Source organism: Heterocephalus glaber, unplaced genomic scaffold, assembly GCF_053883595.1.
Source record: "Heterocephalus glaber isolate CG9 unplaced genomic scaffold, H.glaber_assembly_v1.0 deba00001461, whole genome shotgun sequence".
Lineage (NCBI taxonomy): Eukaryota > Metazoa > Chordata > Mammalia > Rodentia > Bathyergidae > Heterocephalus > Heterocephalus glaber.
The window spans coordinates 18183852-18196466 of NW_028258308.1; the positions used below are offsets into that span (position 1 = coordinate 18183852).

Consider the following 12615-nt stretch of genomic DNA (forward strand, 5'->3'; position numbering starts at 1 on the left):
GTCCCCACCAACATGGCCATCATCAGATGGCAGTGCCAAGCTCTTGGACTTCCCAGACTCTACAACCATGAGCTAGAACCTTTATTTTAATTATTCACTCTCTGGTATTTTGTTATAGAAACAGAAAATGAAGTAAGACAAGCCTTAGCAGGGGTATGCAGAGGGCTGATGCTTTAGAGGAAAGAAACAAACATAAAATACACAAAACATAAAACGTAAGGGACAGAGAAGATGGATTTGAACACAATGGTGGAAGAAATTAGGAGTTAACTAATACCTATGGAAAAGAAAATCTTTAAAATGGTAACATAGGGAGTAGGTTAGAGATAGAGGAAAAGAAAAAAAAAAGGAAAAGATGACTGCTATAAATGAGATATCTAAAATAGTTCCACAGAGAAATGCAAATTAAAACCACACTGAGATTCCATCTCACTCCAGAAAGAATGGCTATCATCAAGAAATCAACCAACAACAAATGCTGGTGAGGCTGTGGAGGAAAAAGAACCCTTCTCCACTGCTGGTGGTAGTGTAGACTGGTGCCACCACTGTGGAAATCAAGTGTGGAGATTCCTCAAAAAACTAAAACTAAAGGTTCCATTTGACCCAGCAGTTCCCCTTCTAGCTAACTTCCCAAAAGAGTTTAAAGCATCATACCACAGTGATATATCCATATTCCTGTTTATAACAGCACAATTTATAAGAGCTAAATCTTGAAAACAGCCTATATGCCCATCAAAAGATGAACGGATAAAGAAAATGTAGTATTTATACACAATTGAGTACCACTCTGCCATAAATTTGAATCATTTGTAGGAAAATGCATTCACCTTGAAACCATAATCAAGTGAAATAAATCTGACATACAAGTTTAAATATCACATTGTTTCTCTTATGTGAGAAATCCAAAGGGTAGGTAAGGAGCATAACATTTGGAAGTAGGAAGAACATGTCCAAATAAATGGGAAGAGGAACGGGGGGGGGCGGGGGGGGAGATGGAGAAGAATAGGAAGAAAAAAGGGAAAAAATAATGGAAGGAAAAAATGGAAACAAAGCTTGTACAAATGGGGAGAGGAAGAAGGGTTGAAGAGAGAGGAGGGGAATGGGAAAGAAAGAAGAATTAAGTACAGGTACAAATTCCCTATGATGAATGTGATCAACATGTATGACAAATAGGCACTGATAAATAAATAAATAACAGTTCTACAGCAAGAAAATTACTAAAATATAGAATTAAATCCACCACAGAGCCACTATTACAATGTCTCCTGGAATGCAGATTTCCAATAAAGTAGTTCCAGTTCCAGGAATATCCATTATTATTTACACCATGAATTTCTTCTCAACACACTAGGTCTGTTGCCACAGACAACCTGGTGAGAAACTGGGGCAGTGCCTGGAAGTATCCGAGAACAACTGGGAAGGGAAGCAAGCAAGCAGGAGGGACTTGAGGCTGAGGGCCCTCTTGTTCTTTGCTTGTGTGTGTCATGGGCTGTTAAATGTTAAAACTTCAAAGAGACACTTCACTCACTCCAAATGCAGAAATATTTATTTTGGTTTCCTTCATTGTTTTTGGAAATTCTGTTTTGGTTTATAAAACATAGAAATAGCAACACTTAAAGCAAACACTCAGAACCCCAATGTGACAAATTACTGACTTTTTGTGCAATTAAGAATACATATATGAAGTTAAGCTACCAAATAGTGTTATTACAATGACAATTCTTAGTGCAAACCCTGTTGTGCTTGTATAACACATGTACTCTCACATATCCAACAGTGGCTTAAATGTATAAACGACAGCTCAATTCAGTCAAATGTGGCAAAGACTTGCAGTCAAGTAAAAGGTTGTTAATTTCCAAAATTAACTTTTTAAAAATCCCTTAAGAAGTTAATCCCAGGAAATGATTTTTCCAGATTTCTACATCCCAGAAATTTGGCTTCTCAAATATATTTCACAGAGATCAGGTAGTATTATAAGAACGTTTGCTTATTACCTGCCATTTCAATAATTACCCAAGTATAACTATTCCCTTAATATATTTGAAGACATGCTTTGCCTGAGAGTTTATTTTGGGGTCAAAAAAGCAAGTTAATCACCACATTATCAATTGATATGAAAACTACATTAAATGTCCATTGGCCAATACAAACAGTGAGTGGTTCAGCGAAGATCAAGTGGACAGCTCTTCAGGCATCACAGTTGAGTAGGGTTGATCCAGATAATTTTTGAGATGCTGTCTTCACTGCAGAGTCTAAGGCAGGTTTCTTTTCATAACCCCTGGAAAGGATGGAGGGAAGAACCAGGTGTGGAGGAGAGTATGAGAGCAGCCCGCTGCGAGGTGGGAAGCCATTCGCTCTGATGAGCGGCCATTATTCCGAGACTCAGCACCCGCATTGCTCCAAGGTAGACCAGTCCTTTGGTTTATTAGGAACCTTATGCCCCATTAGGAACAACAGGAGGGGATTTTTTTGAACTCTTACATTGGAAGGATTTTGTGAGTGCATGTGAGATGGTAAAGGAAGGTGGCAGGGACTTTAAAAAAAAAATCTCTGGTTGACTTGTGATACTCTCCAGCTAGGACAGTTCTTGTTTCTAAAGGAACAGCTTCCCTCCAGTGCACTGTACTTTTCAGAGCAGCAGTCAGCTGCAGAATTTGCAGCAAGTAGCAGACATCTCAGAAACAGTAGAGTCCTAACCCCTTGGTTAGAAAAACAGGGAGACAGAAGTTTTAACACCCACCTTATTAGTGAGGAAGTCTCAAATAACTTAGCACTTTTATAGTTTCCCCTTTACAATTTTAAGGCTCGTTTTGGAAATTGTATATTACCATGAATATGGTCTGCGATACGAGGTGACTGTAAGGCAGTGTTCCATTTCCTCTAACAATCCTATGACAAGACCCTGAATGGACAAGCCAAACATGGACATTTCCTTCCCTATGCTTGCTGCAGTCAAAATTCCCAACATGAAGGCCATCAGTAGAAGAAGGGACTGTGGAGGTGTGCCATCTCTTCTGAGCTTTCTTCCTACGTTACACCTTGATGGTAGAATATAGTTCATCTATCTTTGACCTGAAATAGTTCCGTAGCTCTGGCCTTTTTGCCTTCATTGTGGGGGTCAGAAGGCCATTGTCAACAGAAAATAATTCAGGGTGTAGAGCAATGCCTCTGACCTGCAAACAAACAAGGCTGTTAGAGGAGGAGAGATGATGGAGAAGACAGTGCAGCCTAAAATGTCTAAATAGCATGTTAGCCCTTGTAGGGGATGAAGACCCTTCCAGGTATCCAATACATGCTTTCACTTCAGCCAAGCTGTGCTTTCTCAACAAAGGACAGGTATACCATTAGAACAGAATTCAGGTTGTATCTTGGACTTTGGAAAAGATGGAGCACACCCTTAAACCAAAAACCCTCCCCTGCTGAACCACTCCATTATTCATCCCTCATGTATTTCTTTCTTTCCTTTTTTTTTGGTACCAGAGATCGAACTCGGGTCCTTCCACTTGTGAGGCAGGTGGCAGAACCACTGAGCTAAATCCCCGGCCCCCTCATGTATTTCCTTATGTTACCTCATCCTCTTCTATGATCTACTTGTAAAACATCTTCAAGTCAAAAATCTGTTTTACAGAAATTCGTGTACTTCAATAAAAACTGTACCTGTTCAAATGATTTCAGACCAGAATCCGTGCCAATTCTTATCATATCTTCTAGGATAGCTTTTTTGACATCCTAATAAGGTAAGAAAAATAAGAGGTTCCTCTGTTGAAGGTGCATCCATAGCCATAAGTACACTTGATGCAAAGTGAAGACAGAGGAGGGACTGGACACTTCAGAGCCCTACCTTGTTTCTGCACAACTCATCAAAGGATCCTTCAAAGCCTCTCTTTCTGGCCCAGGAAGCTAAGGTCTCAGCATCTGGTATCACAATTGCTATGAGAAATGCCTTTAACATAGACAGTAAGTTATTATAGTGAGTTATGCCAAGTGCTCTCAAGGAGAGGTTCTTTATTTTTCTGGGTTACAGACCCCTGGAGAGTCTGATGAATGTTATGGGTCCTCTCTCGAGAACATACTCCTGCCTCCACCCACCAGAAGTTCCCAGAGTACAGGCGAAGAATTCCTGGCTCTGGGGTACAGCTGACATCAGGAATGTTGCAATTAAAGTTTTAAAAATCTAACAAAATTCTAATTCTTATTTACTTCTATGTATACTTTTTTGTTTAAAAAAAGTATTTATACAACCAAAACAAGGTCAAATAAGCAAAGTGATAGGAATCAGCTACGTGCTTTAGAAAAAACAGAAGGAAAATTTATACAGTCATTTAAAAAAATCTCTCTAGTACCCTCTTTCTTTATGCTTTAGAAACAATAAAGTTACACAAAAATAAAAAGCATGGTAAGGTTCTAGATCAAATAAAAATAAGTGTAATCTTAAAAGACAGGGTTCATTTTCTCACAGGAAAATATTCTTTTAAAAAATTTTCAAAATGTCAACATTTGTCAAAATATTTACTTTCAGGAAAGCAGAAACCCTTCGCTTCCTGGCTACCACCAATCCAACATTTTGGCCAATTTGTGCTTAACTGCAATATTGGTTTTGGTTTTCAACTCTGAGTAGTCTTAGTTCACAACTGTAATTTACTCAAAAAATATTTAGGAGCATATCATAAATAAGCGAGGTTTAATATGTTTAAAATTTTTAAAGTTTCTCACAGTCCATATATCAATATTTTTCCTAATTAAATTAGAAGCATATATTATTCACCTCCCACTATCTTTATCCAACCACCATTGGTATAACCATACCACTCTAAAATTAAAATATAGAAATTATAAAGAAATGCCAAGCAGCAAAAATCAAAGGTGAATTGATGACAGTCTAACAGGTCAGTCATGAAAGTCAATGTTTGCCTCAAACTGTCAATTATACCTAAGCCCCTGGAGGACAAGGCACTGGCAATGCTCAGCATCATATTCTCAACCTAGAAAGCACACACCTGCAAGCTTTCTCCGTGGACAAACACCTGGGCCACAGGTTCACTTCGCAGGTAGATATTTTCAATCTTCTCAGGTGCTATGTATTCTCCTTGTGCCAGTTTAAATATGTGCTTTTTCCTGTCAATAATCTTCAAGGTACCATTCTGTTGATCAGAGAGGAAGAGGCTGTGAGCAGATGCCTGGCTGGTTTGTGCCCAGTCACAACACAGTACAAGGTATTTGTTACACATTATCCTTTGATGCTGATAACCTCTTGCAAAGGCTGGCATTATCCCTTTTTACAGAGAATAAGGTTTACAGAGAGATTTAGTAACTTGCTCAAAACCATTCAGCTGTGTACAGAGACAGAAACAGGACTCCAGGCCCACGGCCACTCTGCTTCACCACTTGGCGCCAGTGACCTGTCAGCCCACTAGCAGCATTTGCTCCTTTATTTTAGCATACCTTATTCAGCTTCCTACTGAATGAGGTCCCTACATATCTGGTTCACCAAGTGAGTTAGGTTCTGTGAGAAGAGGGCACAGACTTATCCTTCGATTGGCCTTGCACAAAGTAAGATCTCAAAAACAATACAAAGGTGGAATTTCAGATTCCTTTATCAGTCCTGAGGAAGGAGGGTGCTCCAGGCTCTTCAGGAAGGGTCAGCCATCTCACATGATTAACTGGGAATCTCAGCTAGCCCCAACATCAAAGAATAGCATCAATATTGTAAAAAGCCACAATCTCTTGGATTTCAAATGAGAAGCAGCAGCTGGAGTTGATGTTAAGCATCAAAACAAATTTGCTTCAGTTAAAGTCAAAACAAGTATGCTAAGAGTAAAACCTGCCTTTGCAGGAAATAGAACAGTCAACTGTACCATTCAAGAAGGAGAATGGGGAAGAGAAAATTTAGGGCATCCCTGCCACACAGTAGCTGAGTAGTAAACAGTTTATATTCTCTCCTGCAGTGGAACAAAACTGTCAGCAACTTACTGGCAGCCATTTTCCAATGTCTCCTGTGTGTAACCAGCCATCTTTATCCAAAGCTTCCGCTGTTTTTGCTGGGTCCTTCAAGTAGCCCTTAAATACATTTGGCCCTTTCACACATATCTTTTAAAAAAGAAAATGAAAAAGAAAAATAATGGATCTATTAACATCACTTACTGGGGATCCTCCAAGGAAAACTAGGGTCTCAGTGTCTGGATGCATGTGCCAATCTATAGCTAAAAGCCCTCAATTCCAGGATCCCGAGAAAGTAACCAAAGACCCCATCAGATCTTAGAGGTGCTTCCAAAGCCCCACTTCTCTTTCATACTTGTCTTAGCTGCAGTCAAATTGTACGGTTAATGCTTGCCCTAGGTTCTATCTCAAAACTGGCAGAAAGCTCCAGATGGTATGAAATCACTTTTAAGTAATTAGGCTTCCTGTCCAGGAGACAGCAGCTTACTAATAGGCATCCAGGGCAATTAGTTGGCAGGAGACGGGCCCCAAGGACCTAGGCCACTGGACCCTTTGTAACTGCTCTGAGGCTCAAATCCCCAACACGACTGGCAGAAAGCAGGCATTAGCGTCCTCCCTGAGGCCTCTTGAGAGTTAAACACAAATGAACCCTGTTTGGCTCCATGATCACCAGTACAGTCAAGCTCAGTAGCTGTATTGAGTGGTGTTGGAGCCACTCTTAATGGACGTTATTCGAGGAAATGCCTCTTGAGTCAATGACTAATGAGGTTTCACTCACCTCACCCTCACCCTTGGCAGCCATGTAATTCATTTCTTCCACATCAACAAGTTTTATGAAACTGCAAGGCATTGGGGCACCAACATGTCCTGTATATTAAATGAGAGAATGATCATTCCTAAGGGGATGGCTAATATCCTCAGGCCACAGTTTTTTTGTAACAAAAACCTCCTTGTAAAAACAGCTGCTATCAACTTCTGGCTTCTGCAATTATAACCATTGTCTCTCTGGTAAAATAGTCTAAGATAGTTTCTTCCTAGAAGCAAAATGAAAACATTCAAAAGTCTTTGGGAACTTTTGTAGGTCTGAGGCTATAAATTATTTTCTGAAGTATAAATAATTTAGTCACTGAGTTTAAAGGACAGTGCAAACACCTGAAAGCATGTTTTCTAAAACTATTACTTGGTTTCTAGGATCAGACTGAGCTCACTTATTATCCCCACCCCCCATACATACGGACTTCTTGGTGTCCCTATTCTGAGAGAACACACATAGCTCTGGCAAACCTTGATTATTCTCTGCTCCACCCCTCCACTGCCTGGTTCTGATCAATACAGCCTTCATTTCCTAAAGTATGGATGTCTTACATTTAAGTTTATTAAGGTAAGACAGTGCTTATTTCCAGAGTCAACTTAACTCTCTTGTCAAAAAGGTTTTAGGATTGGGTTGTGTTTTCCAAAAACAGAAATAACTAATATTAAATACACTTTAGGATAATCACAAGTAATTATTCCTATGTTTTAATAATTTTAATATATGAAGATCACTATTCTAAATTCTCTGGATTTTTAAGGAATCTGAGGTTAAAATTAAACACCATGAAGAAGACTCACAGACTGTCAGCTATGAGAATTATGTTATTAGATAGTGCTAGCTTCTGAAATCTATGTTACTACATGGCACTAGTAATACACTAGGTAAGTCAGGGAAGTTTACTTATTGTAGGGTTGAATATGCTACCAACATAGCAGAGAGGAAAGCACAAAAGTTTTGCAGTCAGACTCAGGTTGGAATCCTGGCTCCAAAGCCATAATGCTGTATAAATTTGTCTCCATATTCATATGCTATTTAAGCAACAATCTATACTTTTCTCTTGCACTTTTTCACAGGGATATTCTGGGATCACACTCACATACTGTCCATCTTAAGCACACATCATTCAACCTTATCTGCCATAGGTATGCAATTACTTGTGGGTTTTTTCCTCCCTTTTTTTCCTTCTGAACAAGGAGGCTTGTGTTTATTCCTATCTGTAGTCCTAACATCTAGCACAGCACATAGTATAAATTTAATGACAATTTTTACATTAAAATTATCAGCAAATGATGAGACCCTAACCAATTACTTGCAAGTTCTTTTGGGCTAGACAGTCTTACTCTGGTATAAAAGGAACCCTCTCTCACATGTTCTCCTTAGGACACAGACAAATCCCTACTGTCACCTGGCATTATAGTCAGATCCCCAAAATGCCATTACAGTTGGCCACTGGGGGCAATTTCCACCCAGCTCCCTGGATTACAAGAGTGTTTACTCCAAGTCCTAATTATTTGGGACATAACACTTGCTTAAACTGGCTAATGAACCAATCAGTTATTAACCCAATTTCAATCATTCCAATCAACAAATTCCAAAAAGACAGACCCAGAAATGGCTGTCCCACCAAACGTACCTGCTGTCCAGTCTCCAGGTATACTCAGGGAGCAGCCAGCAGTGCACTCTGTTTGTCCATAGCCTTCATAGAACTGGGTTACCAAGAGGAGACATTATTAAGGGCAGACAGCCATGCTTTTGCACAATTAAGTTTCACTAACTCCTGAGTTAGTGCAGATTATGAAATCTTTTTGCAAATTTTCTGTAGATTGAGTTTATTCAGTGGCTCAACATGCAACCAAACCTTCACTCCCAAACACCAGCCCTCATCCATGTTCATTTTTTCTTCAACTTCCTATGAATAAGCAAGGGACACTTCCACGTGATAGGTTACTACTGACCTGGGAGTGCACCAGCTTTGTCAGTTCATGGTGTACCCCACATGTCTTATCTGTCACCATACCCTGTCCCCTTTAAAACAGGTTCTCAACGTGTTTTGTGGGTAGGCTTATAACATTCTCATACCGACATGTCTGCGTCCATAGGCATGGCTTGTACCTTACCCTAGAAAAATTACACAAATGATGGACACAAACACATCTCCACTGCCTAAGGTAAAATATATAAATTCTTATTTTTCCAAGCAACCTAGCAATGATGTATCTTTCAAAAAAATAAAATAGCACTAACATACACACATAAATTGTGGGTGGGGAGAACTGGTCAAAGAACATGAAATTTCAGTTAAGAGGAATAAGTTCAAGTGATCTATACTGTACAACGTGGTGACTATATTTAATAACAATGTCTTGTATATTTGAAAACTTCTGTGGGAATAGATTCTAAGTATTCTTACCACATGCAAAATGAGAAGTATGTGAAGTAATATATTAGCTTGATTGAGGCATTACAGTGTATCCACATACCAAAAAACACCATTTTATATACCATAAATATGTACAATTTTGATTTTTCAATTTAAAAAACCTGAAACAGAATCAAAATGACTTTTGGTAAAGAAGAAGTCTTAGTACCATGAAGTCTGAGATAATTTCATGATGTGAAGTGTACCTCACCTGACAGCCAAGGGCAGCTCTTAGGAACGTCAGCACAGTGGCAGATACAGGTGCAGCTCCTGTGATCATCAACCGGACTTTTCCACCCAGGCTTGACTTGCATGGTGGAGAGAGAAGGAAAAAGAGGGTTACATATTTTTTTGTTGTTGCTGTTCGTTTTTTTGGTACCGGGGATTGAACTCGGGACTTGGTGCTTATGCGGCAGGCGCCAGAACCACTGAGCTAAATCCTCTGCCCGAGAGTTACATATTGACAAGGCAGTTGGCTCCTCAGTCAAAGACACGAGCTTGGGACCCCATGTCAATCTAACAGTATCTAACGATCAACCCCATCTAATGATCTACTGGCTCTTCTGTGGGTGGAAAGGGACAGAACTCACACTTAGGACGGAGAACTCACAGGTGTTCATAACAGGAACACGTGACTTGAGTTCATTTCCACCCAGAGCTACTCATTCATTCTCCACAGGTACAGAAATAAGCAAACACCTCTGCTACAGGTATTTTAGGGAATCAGAGTAAGAGTAGGGTGGATCTGTTGCAACTACCACCATTTTGGCATTTGAGGGGACATAATGTTATTACATGTTCTTTAACTCATGTTTACAATTTTACTTGAGAGTGGCATACTTGTTCCAGAAAAGCTAAACAAAGTGAAGAATTAGAAAAGCTAAAATATCCTGAATCCTCTTCCCATAGGTGGCTAAAAGACTATCCAGATATACCTTGGAGACTAAGAAGGTTTAATGAATGGCTTTGTCCTTAAATTTTAGATGTGTGCCAGAATTAATAAAATCATGTCATTCTTTCCCTTACCTTCATTTTTCTTTTAAAAAACAGCCCTCATAGAAATCTTGAAACCCAAGTGAGTTTACCTGAGAAATAATAGCTGTGGGTCTGTTACCTGTATTTTGTGGAAGATAAGTTTATCCCACACGCTGTTGTTTCTAATGATGCCACTACGAAGCTCTGCTTCTTTCCTCTTGGATGCAAAGTCCAACAGCCATCTCTTCAGTATGGTGTTTGCTTGTCCAAAAATCTAATGAAGCAAGACATAAGAAGGTTTTCATACCCACCAAACCAGTGCCAGAACCAAAAAGTCAGACATAACAAATGCTAGTGAGGATGTGGAGAAACTGGAAGCCTGTGTACTGCTGCTGGTGGGGAAGTAAAATGGTACAGCTGCTTTGGAAAAAATAATTTGGCATTTGCTCTAACAGTTAAGTGCAGAGTAACCTTATGATCCAGTAATTCCATGCCTAGGTGTATACCAAGGAGAAATGAGAATATATGTACACACAGAAAGTTGTACACAAACATTTGTTGCAACATTAGTCATAATTACCAAAAGCTGGGAATGGCCCAAATGACCAATGAATTAATGGCTAAATAAAATGAGGAAGATAGTGGAATATGACTTCACCATTAAAAGGAAGGAGGTGCTGATTTATGCTACCTGGATGAAAACAAGCTAATGAAAGAAGTCAGTCACAAGTAACACATATTGCATGACTCCACGCATACAGAAGTGTAGAATACAGAAACCTCTAAATTGAGACAGCAGATCAGTAGTTGCCAAAGGGTTGAGGAAGATAGGAGGGTGGCCAATGATAACTACAGAGTAGGTAAAGGGTTTCGTTTTTGAGGTGATGGTGATGAAAATGTTCTATAATTGATTGTGGTAATGCTTGCAGAATTTGTGAAAACATTAAATTTGAATTATACACTTTAAATAGGCGATCTGTATGGTATTGGAATTATATCTCAATAAAGATATTTAAAATTATTTTTAAAGAACGATTAAAAAATAAGAAGAGTCTCAGAGATTACAGAAGCCTTGCTTCAAAGTAAAGAGTTTTAACGCTGCCCAATCAGAAGTGGTCTTGCCCCACCCACTATGTGGTCCACACTATGACCTCCATACTGTGTGGTGCCACCACAGAGGGCTAGCATCCTCTTAGTCCATTCCTTAGCTTTGCTGCTTCTCTCCATGTGGCTAAGTAATATTTTATATGCACATGGAGCTTTAGAATTAATAAAATCATTCAACAGTTGTTATTTTTGTGTGACCCAGTTAGCAACTTTATGAGATAGGCAACAGTGGAAGAGAGGTCACAGTCTGTTTTACAGATGAGAAATTAGAGGATCAAAGACTATTTTGCAAATAAAATCACCTCCCATTTTCTACCTGTACTGTGCCTTATGGTTTGTGTGTTCATGTGTTTCCTCTTATAATCTTTACTTTGTGAAGTACGTGTATTCTAATTTTACAGAAGAGCAAACTGAAGTTCTGTGAAGACGTTTGTCTGTGGTCACACAGATGGTTCCTGGTTGAGCCCAATCCTGAACCTCTAATTCAGAGCCCAATGTTCTGTCCCCCATACTTTACCACTTGGAACTTACACGATCAAACATCCGGTTCAGCAGTCTTGGAACCACAGGAAAGATAGTAGGTTGAAGCACCTTCAGGTCATCCATAAGCAGCCTGATATCTCCTTGGAAAAATCCTATTTTAGCTCCATGACACAGCATCACACACTACGGAGGTGGGCAGAAACAACACGTTTTAACCACTGCAGCAGGGGCTGTCAGCATGAAGACAGACAACACACAGATTTGAAGTCTTAAAAGCTTCCACATAGAACTAGCTTCTTTAAAAATGTTTTTGTATTTATGGTCATTCTACAAATAACATAGAAATACGGGATTTGTCTTAATTATCCTGAATATACAGTAATTAGCATGAAATTGGGGTACATCATTTTTAATGATGAACAGAGAGGTTTTAAACTTCATAATAAACATCTGTTGAATGAATTACATGTTTTTACATACTCTAAATACTTTTAGCCTTCCAGAAAGTTCAGGGCTAGTTTATTCTCAAAATAAAACTTCAATATTTTCCTCCAGTCCATCTTATTAAAATCTCATCTCCTTTGTTTGAATCTAACCAGAATTTTCAGAAAAGACACTGAAAACGCTGAAGTCAAGACAGCACAATATCTAATACCACCGTGGTTCACTTGCAATATACTGCACAATTGCTCTCCCTACCTAGTGCAAGCTACACTGACAATCCAGGTGAACCTGACAAACAGTCTGCCGATTTTAAGTTTAAAAAAGGAGATTCAAAAAATGATGCACCGGAAGCATAAATGGTCTCCATCTTGAAAGCAGAAACCACTAGACAGGTACATGAAGGTTCACTGCTGAAAAAGCGCACCCTTTTGTTTGG

At 39.2% G+C, this 12615-nt stretch overlaps 1 protein-coding gene across 4 annotated transcripts in view; it reads right to left on the bottom strand.

Moving 5' to 3' along the window:
* Positions 1-1528: 1528 nt before the first annotated feature.
* Positions 1529-12615, bottom strand: part of Acsl1 (acyl-CoA synthetase long chain family member 1) — an 81201-nt gene continuing 70114 nt past the window's right edge. For all 4 annotated transcript variants that reach the window (XM_021264995.2, XM_004853008.4, XM_004853009.4 and 1 more), the window contains exons 12-21: positions 11784-11918; positions 10285-10419; positions 9382-9477; positions 8385-8457; positions 6716-6804; positions 5971-6087; positions 4998-5141; positions 3842-3943; positions 3658-3729; positions 1529-3173 (exon numbers count right to left, since the gene is read on the bottom strand). In XM_021264995.2, coding sequence (XP_021120654.2) covers positions 3033-3173; positions 3658-3729; positions 3842-3943; positions 4998-5141; positions 5971-6087; positions 6716-6804; positions 8385-8457; positions 9382-9477; positions 10285-10419; positions 11784-11918 — 1104 coding nt within the window. In that variant the 3' untranslated portion in view covers positions 1529-3032. The remainder of the gene's footprint in view (positions 3174-3657; positions 3730-3841; positions 3944-4997; positions 5142-5970; positions 6088-6715; positions 6805-8384; positions 8458-9381; positions 9478-10284; positions 10420-11783; positions 11919-12615) is intronic.